Below are 15,801 nucleotides of genomic sequence, written 5' to 3'. Positions count from 1 at the left end.
AAGCCACAAGCACCTGAAGCCCCAATATGGAAAGCCAGTGACCAGGCCCCTGGCCCTCAGCATAAGAAGCTTGGGATAGTGCACCCTGTGCCCCAGGAGCAAAGCTTAACTTTAAAAGTCATAAAATAGACTGGAAAATGAGTAAGAAACAGAAAAGAGCCCTGACCATAGAAAGCTATTATGTGAACAGGGAAGATCGAAATACAAACTCAGAAGAGGACAACATCAAAATGCCTATATGTAAAGCCTCAAAAGGGAAGGTGAATTGGTCTCAAGCCCAAAAAGTACTCTTGGAAGTGCTCAAAAAGGATTGTAAAAATCAAGTAAGAGAGGTAGAAGAAAAATTGGGGAAGAAATGAGTTATGCAGGAGAGTTATGAAAAAAGAGTCAACATCTTGGAAAAGGAAGCACAAAAATTGACTAAAGAAAACAAGTCCTTTAAAAGTAGAATTGGCCAAATGAAGGTACAAAAGCTACTGAGGAAAATAATTCTGGGGCAGCTAGGTGGCGCAGTGGACAGAGCACGGGCCCTGAAGTTAGGAGGACCTGAGTTCACACCCGGCCTCAGACCAAACACTTGACACTTACTTGCGGTGTGACCTTGGGCAAGTCACTTAACCCCAATTGCCTAAAATAATAATAATAATAATAATAATTCTTTAAGAATTAGAATTGGGCCAAGTGGAAGCTAATGACTCTATGAGACATCAAGAATCAGTCAAACAAAATCAAAAGAATGAAAAAATAGAAGAAAATGTAAAATACCTCATTGGAAAAACAACTGACCTGGAAAATAGATTCAGGAGAGATAATTTAAGAATTATTGGACTACCTGAAGGCCATGATAAAAAAAAAAGAGCCTGGACAGCATCTTTCAAGAAATTATGATATTCCAGAGGCAAAAAGCTTGAATTACAACCAAGAATCAACTACCCAGCAAAATTGAGCATAATCTTTCAGGAGAAAAGATGGATATTCAATGAAATAGAGGACTTTCAAACTTTCCTGATGAAAAGACCAGAACTGAACAGAAAATCCAATCTTCAAATACAAGATTCAATAAATGCATAAAAAGATGAACAGGAAAAAGAAAAAAATATGTTATTTAATAAGAACATAATGGAAACAGATGCAAAAGTGCAGGAGTCTCTACCCTTGGGGAGCTTACAATCTACCAGAATACAACAAGTTCACAGATAAGTAAATACAATACAAGATACATACAAAATAAATAATGTAAAGTGGTTGGGGCAAAATAAATGTGAAGTGGTTAGGGGCATTAGCAATTTAGGGAGGCAGAGAAGGCTTCCTGAATATGGTGGCACTTGAGTTTGGCCTTGAAGGGAAATAAGGGCTTCAAGAGGTATAGATGAGGAAGGAGAGCATTCTCGATTTGGCAGACAGCCCAAGCAAAGATGAAATGTCATTTGTGAGGAACAGGAAAGAGGGCCAATTTGGCCAGAATTTAGAGTGTGCAAAGGGGAATAACATGTAATCAGTCTAGAAACATAGACTAGAGCCAGATTATGAAGGACTTTAAATGCCAAATACAGGAATTTATATTTGATTCTCTAAGCAATGAGGCTGTAGCTTCTTGAACAGAAGACTAAGATCAACAGATATTTGCCTTAGGAAAATCAATTGAGCAGCTGGCAAAAAATGAGAAGACTATTTCAGTGGTCTAGGTAAGAAGTGAAGAGGGCTTGGTCTAGGGATGGTACTGGCATAAGAAGAGAAAAGGAGTAGGGATTTGAGAGATGTTGATGGATTTGAGAGATCTTAGCAACTGATTGGCTATTGGTGAGAAGTAAGAGAGGGAAGAATCCAGGAAGATGACTAGGTTGTAAAACTGGGTGACTAGAATGCCCTCAAAAGAAATAGCGGGGTTAGGAGGACTGGTGGATTTAAGAGGAAAGATAATGAGTTCTCTTTTGGATACGTTGAATTTGAGGTGTATATTGGAGTTTCATTTGGAGATGTCTAACAGTGTGAGATGTGGGACTGGAGCTCAGGAGAGAGATGAGAACTGGACTTGAGAATCTTCAATGTAAAGATGATAAGTGAATCAAAGGAAGAGGATAAGATCACCAAGAAAGAGTGGTGGTGTTTTCCAGTTTGTTTTTTTCTTTTATGTTAGGTATCTTACTTTTTTTTTCCTTCAGGAAATTAATTTCTTGGCAATTTTTAACACTTTCTCTATGAAGATAATTGTTCTTATTTCAATTACTTCTTGCAGAGAATTGTGCCTCATTTTTTAAAATCTCTTGCTTAATTTCTTCTAGATATACATGCAGTCCTCATAGAAAATCCAGTTTTTTCTTTGAGTCTCTAAGAAAGAAGAGGAGAGGGCCGAAGATGGAGTCCATTGGCCTATACCTGTGCCAGGGAGAGAATCAGTTATACTTCAGACCAAGATGGCTACCTGGACAACAGCAAATGTTTGTTAACTGAGACTGTCTGCCTCCCTTGTACCTACTCCGGAAAAATCTTCAAGTTTATGCTAGGTAGAATAATGATCAAGAAATTCAGCGAGGTAGAATAATGATCAAGAAATCCAATGAGATACTGTGGTAAGTGATTACTTCCACTCCAAAAACCATACAAGAGGTCAGTCAGAAGCCTCAGAGCTATAATAGCAAGAAGGGCTGCCAGAAAAACCAGCACCAGGATGGGAGAGCCTCCCAGCCTGACAGGCCAAGGATATAGGTAGCTGCAAGGCTCTGTGTCCTGAGGCAGTAAGAGCGAAGAACTTCAGGGAAGTCCCAGGAGGTCCAGAAATTCCACAAGTAAGGCTGTTAGAAACTCCAAGGAACATAGTACTCAGATCAGGACACTCCAAAACCAAGGACTCTGAAATCTTAAACATTCTATCCTGAAATGCCAGAAAGGGCCTGAAGTATCTCATGATTTGAACTTTAATGGTTAGAGAGAACTTACCATGTAAGGTAAAGGTCAGCACAGGAACCCAGGTGACCCAGGGTGAAACCAAGAAGAGCCAACCACTCTACCCAAATGCACAGTAAAGTGCAGAGCCTGGCCATGACACAAAGCCTTAATTCAGGAATTAAAGCTAATGAGAAAAGACTGATAAGTACAAAAAAAATTACCATCGATCTAGAGAGCTCCAAAAGAAGAAACAAATAACTCTGAAACAATTGTTAGCAGAGACTCAAAGGAAAAATTGGATTTCCTATGAGGACTGCATGAATACCTAGAAGAAATTAAGCAAGGGATTTTTAAAAATGAAACACAATCTCTGCAAGAAGTCGTTGAAATAAGAATAATTATCTTAGAAGAGAAATTATTAAAAATTGCCAGGAAATTAATTCCCTGAGGGAAAAAAGTAAGATACCTGATATAAAAGAAAAAAACAAACTGGAAAACAAGTCAAGAAAAGATAAATTGGGAATCACTAGACTCCTTGAAAACTATGATTCAAAAAAAAACTGGAAATTATATTTCTTTTTTTATTTAGAATTTTTTTAGTTGAGCATTTATTTTTTTTCTCCCTTCCAATTTCCCCCTTATTATAAATATGTATAATTAAGGCAGACAAATTCCCACATTGGCTAATTCTGCATCTTGATTGGCTAATTCTATATCTTGAGTCCAGGGCTTCATACTTTAAGAAATTGTAAATGAAAGCTACCTAGATTTATTAGAACCAGAGAGCAAAGTAATGATGAAAGAATCCTCTAATCTCGTCCTAAAATAAACCTCAAAAGGAAAAGTCCCAGGAATGTCATAGCCAAAATCCAGAACTCCCATATCAAAGGAAATAAAAAGACTTCAAGCATCCAGAAAGAAGCAGCTCAGGTATTAAGGAACTATAGTTAGGAATATACAAGACTTGGAAATTTCTATTTTAAAAAAGAAGAGATCTTGGAATATAGTACTCAAAAAGGGAAAGAGATAGGCTTACACCAAGAATAACCTACACTACAAAGTTGAGTATAAATCTGTAAGGGAGGGAAATGGATCTTAAAACGGAAGGGAGTACTTTTAAAAGCAGTCCTGATAAAAAGACAGGACTGAGTAGGAACTTTGAAATGCAAACACAAGATTCAAAAGAAATCCAGAAAAGTAAATTAATCTGAGCAATTGGAAGGAGGTATTTGGTGGTGTAGTACCAGTATTCTAACACAGAGGGAAGCAACAAGTGTTCCTTAACCACCTCGATATCTTCAAAGGGTATTGGAGTGAGTTAAATAGCAAAAACAGAGAACCAAGAGGGTGGACTGGTTCTGTTCTCAGGTTTTAAAGAGGGAAAAGAAGAGAGAGAATAAAAAAATATACAAGTATAGAAAGGGGAAAGACAGAGAATTTGTCATTCCTCATAATTGGGGAGTATAGAAGAGTATACATCAAAGTCAACAGAAAAATAAGTGGGGATTGGGAAGGAGAGTGGGAAGAGTGAGTTAAGAGGAAAGCTAATAACAGAGACAGAATAACCACAAATAAAGAGAATTGGGGAATTAAAATGGAAAAAGCAAAAGGCAAAGAACTAGAATATAAGGGGATGTCTGTCAATTGGGGAGTGGCTGAATAAATTGTAGCACATGGATATAATGGGATATTATTGCAAGAAGTTATGAAAGAGATGATTCCCGAAAATCCTGTATAGTATCAATTAAGGTAAAGTGGGTAAAATCAGGAGAATAACTTATGCAGTGACAACACTATAAAGAAAAACGAATTTCAAAGATTCAAGAACTGTGATCAATGCAATGACCGACAATGTCTCCAAAGGACCTGTGTGATCAAGTGGGTTACCTATTCTTGACAGAGAGATGACAAACACAAAGTACGGAAAGAGGCATCTGTTTTTGGACATGACCATTGTGTGAATTCATTTTGCTTGACTATGGTTATTTGTTACAAGGGGGGTTATTTGTTTTTTAGAGGGTGAGCCAAAAAGAGAGTCACTAAAACATTTTTAAAATGCACAGGATGGAAACAGAAGGAAGCACATAGGTAGCACATAGAATTCATTAGAAACTTTCTTGGGGTGGCAAGGTGGTGCAGTGGATAGAGCACCGGCCCTGAATTCAGGAGGACCTGAGTTCAAATCCGACCTCAGACCAAACATTTAACACTTACTAGCTGTGTGACCCTGGGCAAGTCACTTAACCCCAATTGCCTAAAAACAAACAAACAAAAAAAGAAACTTTCTCTTTAGAGCAAGTGATATAAAACAAAGATTCAGTTTCATATAGAATCTTCTTTTTGTGTTCTGTGTATGTGGAACTATTATGGTTTTTAATGTTTAGGTTCAGAAAAATAATTAAAATAATTTTTTGAAAGAGAAGTTAGGTAAGGAAGAGAACAACAACAAAATAGGGTCATGAAAACTGACCCAAGAGAGAATATCCAGAGGACAGGAGTGGATAACCTTGACAAATACTATAGGGAGGTCAAAAAGGATGAGAATAAAGAAAAACAGACCACTAGATTCAGCATTAGACTATTTTTGGTGGGGGGTGCAGAATGACTTGAACTCATGAAAATGAGCCTTCCTGATGCCATGCCCAGCGCCCTATGCGCTGCACACCTAACTGCCCGGAGAAACATCGCTCCAAGCTGTTGTTGTTCCTTGCTGTCTTCTGCCAGTCTTTAACTGCGACACAGCTTTTTTTGTTCAGCAATAGCCCCATCACTGAAAAACTCATGACCTCAAGCTATTTTATTTCTTTTTGATAATTCTAAAGAAACTAGCCTTTAGGGATTTAAAATCTGGATTTTAAACTGCTTTTCTTAGGTTACCTGGTTGGGGTTTAGGAGAAAATGACTGAAATTCAGTTTTGTATCAGTTGAAACTCATAGAACTTGGAGTGAAAAAAATCCTTTCAGTTTTTTTCAACTCTCATGATGCAGTTGTGGTCTATGGGCTGGATCACAGGGCTGGATGAAAAAGATTGACAAAGGCTGGTGACCATCATGCTATTTCTCCCCCCCCCGCCCCCGGATATGGAATTAGGAGACCTGAATTTGAATCCTGGTTCGGTTTCTTGCTATTTGTGTGACTTCTTGGGGCCTCTTTACCTCTAGATAAAATGATTAGACGAGATTTTATAGATTTATAAAGTCCATCCCAGCTCCAGAATTCTGAGCTTATGATTCAATGTATGCCCTGCATCAGGATCATAGGATTTAGAACTAGAAGGAATCTTAGATATCACCTCCCACTCTAACTGCCTCATTTTATAAGATAAGGAACTTTCCATGTTCATTGCCAATTCAAATCACTTCACTTTCCTTGGGTCCCTTTTAGCCTTTTATGATACTTTACATATTTGTATGACCAAAGTTATTTACTTTAAAAAAAAAAGCTTCAATGTAAAGAATATAAAAAAATAAAATGAATATTGTGTAATTGCAATGACTAAGTTTGTCCCTAAAATAGAAATAGGAAAAAGTCTCCTTTCCCCCACTTAACTAGGGAAGTTGGGGACTGTGGATGAGGAACCTTCTATGTACTGTCAGACTCAATGGCTATATTGCTTAGTTTTGCTGAACTTGCTTTTTTTTTTCTTTTCTTTTTCATTTTTTGTTACATGGAGTAAGTCCCTGGTTTGGAGTAACAGGAAGGATATATTTGGAAATTAAGGTGATGTAAAAACAAAGCCATCAATAAAGTTTAAAAAAAAATGTTTATCTCAAATGGATCAATTTTTAAAAAATCATTTGGGGCAATTATTTTCCACTGAGAATTCTCCTTTCGGGGATGAGGTTTGTATATTCAAATAGCCTATATTCAAATGAATGTGGTACTTACAACTTTCCCAGTCAGGACTGCCCTTAAAAAGGTTCCAGGTGATTGTTGGTATCTGGCTGCACTTGTGTGGATGTGGGAAAAGCAAGGTTTTAAAAACCAAACCAATCTACATGGTGTGTTCCTAAGTCTTATAACCTGAGTGATAATGTTTTCCAAAGCACCTGCAAAAACAAAGATGCAAAAGTCACCAAAGGCTAAACTTTCCATTCCTACTTATTGATTTAATTTGTATATAAATTCTTAGCATACAGGATCTGTTTGACCCATTGAACTTTCTGCCACTCAGTGCTCTAGTAATAAGCCACATGTCTCACTCGGGAAAGAATTGTAGATAAGCTTAATCGACTTTGCTCCTTCCGTAGACCCAGGGAGGAAGCAGCAAGTCCCAATCCTCGATAATGTTTCACTAACTCCAAAGCAGACTGCCGGGGGACTGCTGGGTGACGGATGTTTAAAAAACAGAAGCATTTAAAGGTGAGACCCAGGGGAGTAAATTACTTTCAGAAAAATTAGATTGTTTTAAAATGATACAAACATCAACTTGGTGAAATTTTTTATCTTTTGGGAGACAAATCTTAGCAAAAAAAAAAAAAATCTTTAAGACCTAAAATGTTTGGTATCGGAAGCAAGTAAGTTTCTTTTTAAAAAAAACTTAAAATTCTTTTAGTTTGGATACGCATCTTTCTATTTGCTTCTAGCTTTAAAAATGTTCTGTATGTGAATAATTAATTTTCCTTTTGTTTTTTCCAATAGGCATTATGAAAAGCTCTTACCTCAGTGTGATTACTCTAGTGCTAAGTCTTTATTTCACCAGAACAGCTGCAACCAAATCGAGAAAACTTGATAGTCTGTCTGACTCCGAATGTCGATGGAATGGGGACCTTTTGATGGATTGTTCTTTTACTGGAAAATCTGATATACCAATGGCTATACCACAAACAGTGACCACAGTGGATTTAAGTTACAATTCCATTAGAGCTCTCTCAGTGTCTAACATGAAAAAGGAAGATTGGACCATAAAACACCTGAACCTTAGTAACAATAGGATATCTGAGCTAACTTTCTGCTCTTTTATGTGTTTTCCCTCTTTGGAAACATTAAACCTGAATGACAACGAAATCCACTCCGTCTCATTGGTTCTGCAGAGACATAGCAGCTTATTGGGGAAATGCCCAAGAAAGGGTTTCAGAAATGTCTTTACATCTCTCAAAGTTTTGTCAATTCAAAGAAATCATCTGAATGCTACTCCAGGGGGTAAGTGTAAGTATGAAAAATAGAATGCAATATGCAATAAATGTGTCTACTTGACTTGGGATGCCTTTGTGTAAATATGGGATCCATATTAGCTTTCAGTTTTCCTTGCATGGAATTAGAGTTGAAAAGAAAGCCGTCTGTTGTCTTTAGAGCAGGTGTTGTCTTTAAAAGAAGAGTCTCTTGAATTTAGTATAATTTTAATCTTAGTGCTATAACTTAAAGGATTTATATATAAACCATTGGTTTTCTTTCTCATGATATAAATTTTATTCTTGATAATGTCAACTTCTCAAAGTACATTAGGAAGTATATAAGTGCTGGATTTTAAATTGCCTGTTATGTGATCATCTGTTAATTACTGAGTACACCAAATTATCCCAGTGACAAAAGGTTCTAAGAAATAACTAGGTTTGGATCTGAATCATTTGACATAGAACTGGATTTAACTTCAGTTACTAAAGAGAGCATTTTCAATTTTCTTATCTTATTAGGATATATTTATACCACAGCTTGCCCAGTGGTCTGGAGATGAGGATCAAAAATATGATATTTCTGTGTCTATTAGTATGGAGGGTACCTTTGCCTGTTGAATTTTCTTCCTCTACTTGCAGAACAAACTTACAGAAATACATTATGCTGTCAAAATGTAACAAAATCACAATCCCATATCCATCTCTGATTCCTAACAAGACTCTAGCCTCCTTCCATAACAAGATTACCCTTTCCAGGGCTCCAATCTGATGTCAAATGTTCTAAGTAATCAATGGTACTTCCACTGATTCTCTTGGGAGACTATTCAATAATGCAGTGTTTTATTCTAGGAAACATCTTACTATTCAGTCTAAACTTGCCTTACCTTCTTTTCATTACATTTTGCTATTCAGTTTACTGTACTTTTTTTTGGTGGGGCATGGTAGGTTTTGAGATATTTACATATTCAGTCAAAATTTATTAAGCACTTATTATGTGCAAGACACTACGCTAGGTGTTGAAGGGCATGCAAAGAAACATTTATTAAAAGATTGCCATCTTTTCTCCATCCCAATTTATACCCATTAAACTTTTCCATTGAGTTCTTATATTCCATTTTCTGTTTTTTATGCCTTCTCTCCAAACCTGCTTTTAATATCTTTGGTTTTGGATAATGGTGGCCTAGAGTTGAAGAGATAATTATTCTGGGGATAATATCAATGGAATTGTGTAGAAAAGAATGACTTCCTCCTTCCCTGTCCTTTTGGGACATAACCTATTGAACTTTCTCTTTCATGTGTCATGGAATGAGGTCAGATGTTTTGCTTTGTTTTCTTTTCTTTTTAATAAGATGGTGAGCCCTTCTCCTCCACAGCCAGTGAAGGGCATATTTATTACCCTTTGCTATACTGATGCTCTGGAGGTTGTAGTGTCAACATTTGGACATCTCAGACACCAAACAGCACTTTGTTCGGCACCAGTCTAGTACATGTATTCAAAGAGCCCTGAATCTGGACTTAGAGGGCCTCAGTTCAAAATCTAACTTATCGGTTGTACCTTGAACAAGTTAATTGAACTTCTCTAGTCTCAGTATTTTCTGCAATAATTTGAAGTCAACACTAGGTAGCATCAGCGGCATCCCACCCCAGCCCACCCTCACATGTGGAGCTCTTCAAAAAGCTATCCCGAGTTCAAGACACTTAGAGGATCCTCATCAACTCGAAACCACAGTTCATGAGCCCCTGTAAATGTAGTTTCTTTTGCCAATAAGCCAGAAGACATAAGTAGTTCAAATTGAAAGCATTTAATGAAATACTTCAGAAAGTACAGTAGTGGAACCTTTGCCCCCACCTCCTCTGCTCCAATAAAATTAGGTCACATTTTCCCAGAAATACACATGCCATCAGTGGGATGAAAAGTCCAAACACTTTACTCCAGAAATACTAGGAGGAAAATACCTGATGAAAGGAAGGAAGGAAAGAAGGAAAGAAGGAAGGAAGGAAAAAAGAAAGAAAGAAAAAAGAAGAAAGAAAGAAAGAAAAAAGAGAAAGAAAGAGAAAGGAAGGAAGGAAGATAAGGGGATTTTAGGCTTGAGATTCTTTGAAATAAAGTCCAAACAGAAGCCCTGAATTTAGTTTTGTATATACAATCACTGCCATGATTCTATGTATAATTCATTTTCAGGCCTTTTCAATTTCTTGCATTTTTATGGTTTTAATTATTTTTCCCTAATTGTACTATCTGGCATTTACCCAGGGTAATGTGCTGTTTTTCATATATGCTTCTGCGACCAAATTCCCATTTATTTTTGTGTGGCAAGAACATTTTAGGGAGGCAGGGCTGGTAAGAGAGAGGCGCTTCCTAGAGCCCCTTACTATAGAGCAGGAGTTCTTAGCTTTTTCGTCTCATAGACCCCTTTGGCAGTCTGGTGAAGCTTATGGACTGTCTTGAAATAATGTTTTTAAATGCATAAAATAGGGGCAGTTAGGTGGCACAGTGGATAGAGCACCGGCCCTGAAGTCAGGAGGACCTGAGTTCAAATCCGGTCTCAGACCAGACACTTGACACTTACTAGCAGTGTGACCCTGGTCAAGTCACTTAACCCCAATTGCCCCCGTCAAAAAAAAAAAACAAATAAAATGCATAAAATAAAATACATAGGATTATAAAGGAAACCATAATTATCAAAACTTTTTTTTTTAGGTTAAGAATCCCTGCTCTAGAGAATAATCACATGATCAAAGCCATCTCTGACCTTTCCCATAAAGGCTACTCTGGTTTCTCCCAACAGCCATTTATGCTATTTTTAGTCCCCATCCCACCCCACCTCACCTTTAGAAGTTTATAGGAGTACTAAATGTTATCACCATAATGACCAGCCAGTTTCAAAGAAGAAGAGGTGGAGTGACCGGATGAGTCAATGCTGGAATGAGTTGACTGCAGCACTGTACATAGTTCTGCATGACTGATATTCAGAGATATTGAGTGGTAAAGGCCCATCTAGTCCAACCCCCTCATTTTACAGGTGAGGTTAAGTGACTTGCCCAAAGTCACCCATCTAGTAATCTGCTGAGCTAGGATGTAAACCCTGGTCTTATGAATCTAAATCCAGAATTCTTTTCATGGCACCACAAGCCTAGTCATATATTTGGAATAATTCACAGTTTAATTACAGCACCATCGAGTCTAGTATATTCAGGCCTCCTTTTTTGTCCTTCCATGCATTTTTGTTTACCTTTTCTTCTCCCTCAGATGAACCTTTAAAAATAATTATCCATTATGCATCCTCCTGTAGGGAGGGTGCCATGTTATAATGGAAAGGGTAATACTCCTAGAACTAGAAAAAAAATAGAGTTTGAACTACAACTCTGGCATTTTCTGGTTGTGTGACTATGGGTAAGTCAGTCAGTCAATAAACATTTATTAAATACTTATCATGTGCCAGACCCTATGCTCAGGGCAAGCAGAAAGACAGTCCCTGCCCTCAAGGAGCTTACATTCTAATGAGGGGAAGACTCACATAAAACCAAACTGAAAGGGGAGAGGGAGAGAGAGAGATGGGAATGAAGGTACTCATACCAGGTACCTGAACGGTGCCCTAATTAGAGCAAGTCAGATGCTACGACTGGAAAGGAATGAAGTCATGGCTGGCCTGGGCACTTTCCTTAAAAGAAGGCCCTGGACGAGCTATCTAAACAGACATCTGGAGTGTAGCCTGGAGAGGAATGAAGACCAACAAGTTAATTAATTTAATTATTATTACATTAATTAATATTTAATACCAATAATTTACTTAATTTCTCTCTGCTTTACTTTCCCCACCTGTAAAATGAGAATAAGAATACTTATACTATCTAGCCCATGGATTGTTCTCAGGAGAGTATTTGACAAACTTTAAAGAATTAAATAAATGTGAATTATTAGTTTACATTACAATAGATTCCCTTGACCTAAGCTTGAAGTTAGCCAGAAGGAGTTAGAAGGAAATGGTGAATCTAATTTTTTTCTCCCCTAACCAAAAAATAGCTCAGAAAAAACAGAATCACCACCCAATCATTTTTAAACAAATTAAATATTTTGTTGCAAAGTTAGAGGGTCAATGTGGAGTAGTGGATAGAGAGCCAACCAGGAAGTTGAGAAGTTCTGGATTCAAGTCACTCCCTCATACATATTGGCTGTGTAACTCTGGGCAAGCCACTTAACCTCTCAATGTAATCAATCCTCTGAGCTCATAAATTGCAACGAAGTTGCTGACCTACAAATCCCTATACTAATAAAAACCACAGGTCCAATCCATATCCCTATTACAAACTTAACATTCAACAACAATACAAGCTTGCTTAGTAACTACTTAGATTTAAATTAATTCATTTCAGTAGTTTGTCCTCTCATATAGTCATAGCCACTGTGTCACCTTGCATTAGCTCACAAAAATCTTCCCATATTTCTGTGTTTTTCTCCTACTCTTAATCACCCCATAGTATTCTCTCACATGAAGGTACTACGATTTATTTGACTATTTCTCTGCTGTAACCCAGCCATGTTCATGTTTGAGGACAATTATTTGGGTATGCTCCTGGAAAGGAGCAGGGGGCAATCTGGGTTGCTTTTCTAAATCTGTTTGATAAGCATAACTCACCTTATAGAGTATGTACATGTGAGCATACCTCTCTCCCATAGTGTGTGAGCCTGCCTTTTAACGACTTAGAGAGACAACAGAGAAAACTCCTGATTGGTTTTTCAGTGACTTACCCCCAATTTTATTGGTTGGCTGGAATTCTAGTCAGGATAACTAGCCTATAAAAAAGACATATGGATTGTTTCCTGTCTTTTTTGCCTTTTCATCTTTTTCTTTGCCCCTTTCTTCTAGAGCATTATAAGAGTTTGGGGAAGGGATTTCTCCCTTCTCCTCTCCATCCCTCTCTTACCAGGGGCACTTGATAGCAGCTTACAGCAAGACATGACAGAGGGAGATAGGCTTGCCCTTATGGCCTGAGAAAAGTTTGGCTTTTCCAACTGCAGGGATAGCAATAACACAGCAATGATAAAATTACTGCAGAAGCATATAGTGGAGGGAGACAAAGGAATTCACAATGTTCCTGAACTCTAAGCTCTTGTGTAAAGAAGGAGAAATTTCTCTTTCCAAGGCAACATGATCTAATCTATCCTGGTAGGCAGAGAAGTGACATCTCCTTGGTAGAGACAACCTTGTGGGTAACCCCCAGTTTAAGAATCAGAGAACAGATTTTCTGGAGAAAGAGATGTCCTGAGCAGAAGTCTTCTTGGAAAAATAAGATAATTGCTCACATGGCCCTGTAGTTGGAGAAGTTAAGAGAGTTGAAGCCATGTCATTGAGTGGAGAGTAAGATATTGGGATTGCTATTTCAATGAGTTATTCAGAAAATGCAAATATAATGGGAAGATATGCTTGTTTCAAAGTATGTTTGCTTAAGGGAGGAATCTAAACCACAGAATGGCATGTCTTGGGGGAACTTTGTAAGTCTCTCTGGGAAAGAAGGGTTTCCCTGGAATATCAAAGCATTACCCCAGTGACAACCCTAAGATCAATTTCCTTCCAAGGGGGAGCTTATGGGCTTCTTTGGGTTCTTTGAGTGCCTTTTGTTTTTTTCTGTAACTGTGTATAGACTCCTGGGAGCACCATGTATTTTCTACATTTTCTCCACAGTGAAATATAGGTTGTCCTTTATTCGATATGCATTTGCTTCCTTGAGTGCTTGTTTGGGAGTTGGGGATCCTTTTTATCCATGTTGGTAAAAACCTAGACATGAATTTTTCTAGAGTAAACTCCAGGCAAGGGTAATGAACCCCAAAGAAAAAGCTAACTTCTTAGGTCAGCCCCAAGGACTAAACCTGGTTTTTATGAGGTCAGAGTTTGGGGCTGAGGGGAGGAGAGAAGGATAAATAGGGACCTCAAGTCACAATCCAAAAAAGAAGATTGAGCTTACTTTGGTGAGAATTTGTATGACTCTATGTTTGTCAAAGTAAATTATTTGTGAGGACACCACAGCACACAGGAATCAAGCCTGGCTCAGCCCCATTTCTATCTCCAATTTGAAGCCTCTCCTGATTCTCCCAGGTCTTAGTGCTACCATGTCAAATTGTCTTGTATTTATTTATATGTGTACATGTTGTGTCCAACTGATAAAATATAAGATCCTCAAGGACAGGGGATGCTTCATTTTTTGGTATGGTGTGTCTAGCCTCGAGCATAGTACCTTACACATACTTCACAAATGTTCGATGAGTAAGTTCAGATAGCTAATACTCATGGGATATATATATCAGTTTGTATATTCAGGAGACAGTACTGCACATTTCTAGAAAATGGTGATGGTCTTTATGTACTGGTAACAACCATTTCTTTGGGTAAGAAGCTCTGTACTTGAAGAAAGACTGAAGGTCTGAGTTTTAAGCCTCTCATCTATTAGTTATGTAACCTCAGGCACGTCATGTAATACTGCATATTTCCAAAGCACTTCATGGCTGATGAAGCACATTCCTCCCAACTCTCCAAGGTAGCCAATGTAAATATAATTGCCCTCATTTTTGTAGGCTTAGAGAGAAGTGACTTACCCAAGGTCACACAGCTAGGAAGTATCAAAGCAGTAATGTGAACTCAGATCCCTTTGATGCCAAGCCTAGCACACACAATGGTCTTCAGCTATAAAAATGAGAAGGGTTAGGCTAGACCAGTGGTGCCAAAATCAAATAGAAACAGGGCCACTAAGACCTGTTGTTGCATACTGACTTAGAAAACCATAAATTAACATTATCTATGTTTTATTGCCTTCTTATTTATTTTTTGTTGTTTTTTCCCAATTATATTTTCATTTTAATTAGTTTTAATTTCCCAATTACATTTTAATCTGCTTCAACCACACCTCTAGATTAGATGCCCCGAGACCCTTTCCAGAGTCTGACATTTTGTGATTCTAATTCTGTAAAAAGTTGATCTCACTCAACAAAACTCATTTTTAAACACTGAATATCACCTGTTCCTGACCCAGTGACAGCTAGTTTCCTGAGCTCTGTGACAGCTGTGATACTAGTAGCATGTTGTTTGTTTGGACAACACCCAGGGAAACAGCTGTCAGGTGCAGCGGACAGAGGAGAAGCCTATGGTGAATTTAACACCAGGGATGCACCAGCCCTCTTACACAGGCTTTTTGATTGCAATATTGTTAACTCCCCTCCCCCCAGTCAATTTAAAATAGTTTTAAATAATGGAATCGATCCCAGGTCAGATTGTCCCAGCTTCCACAAACAATCCCTTCCAAGTGCCTGCAGGAGACTTGGCAATGTATTAGCCAACAAATATTTTATTATTCCAGTTAAGTTTATAGTCTTAAAGCAACCACCAAGAACTAAGTGAACATTAGAATCAGAGGGGGAAAATTGTTAGAAATAAAATGGGATGATCACTTAACTTTGAATCCTTCTAGAACAAAAATGAAGCATGCTGGGATGTTTAACCACTGGCTTTTTAGGGGGGAAAATGTACCCATGACAACTTTTAAGTATAATCTGCATTATTAGCATTTTCTTGATCACTTTCTTCAGTATAGAGCAGTAAGTCAAACTGAAATAGAAATGAATCCCTGGATGCTGCATATTGACTGAAAAAACCATAAATTAACATTATCTATGTTTTATTGTATTTTTATTTATTTTGTTAAATATTCCAATTACATTTTAAACTGATTCAGTCCAGACACTCGTGAGAGTCCAAATCACTGGTCTAGATAATTAACCAAGCAATCAACCAAGCCCTGATTCTTAGC

The 15,801-nt window shown here is 37.7% G+C and overlaps 1 protein-coding gene across 1 annotated transcript in view; it reads left to right on the top strand.

Moving 5' to 3' along the window:
• Nucleotides 1-7,115: 7,115 nt before the first annotated feature.
• The window catches only part of LRRC66 (leucine rich repeat containing 66), a 33,188-nt gene continuing 24,502 nt past the window's right edge, over nt 7,116-15,801 (top strand). Inside the window, exons 1-2 of the mRNA XM_027836473.1 lie at nt 7,116-7,249; nt 7,529-8,029. Coding sequence (XP_027692274.1) covers nt 7,534-8,029 — 496 coding nt within the window. The 5' untranslated portion in view covers nt 7,116-7,249; nt 7,529-7,533. The remainder of the gene's footprint in view (nt 7,250-7,528; nt 8,030-15,801) is intronic.

The sequence above is a fragment of the Vombatus ursinus genome, unplaced genomic scaffold (genome assembly GCF_900497805.2).
Source record: "Vombatus ursinus unplaced genomic scaffold, bare-nosed wombat genome assembly UNPS02014818.1, whole genome shotgun sequence".
NCBI lineage: Eukaryota > Metazoa > Chordata > Mammalia > Diprotodontia > Vombatidae > Vombatus > Vombatus ursinus.
The sequence above is the reverse complement of the archived record's forward strand: the minus strand, read 5'-3'. Positions and strand labels throughout refer to the sequence as shown.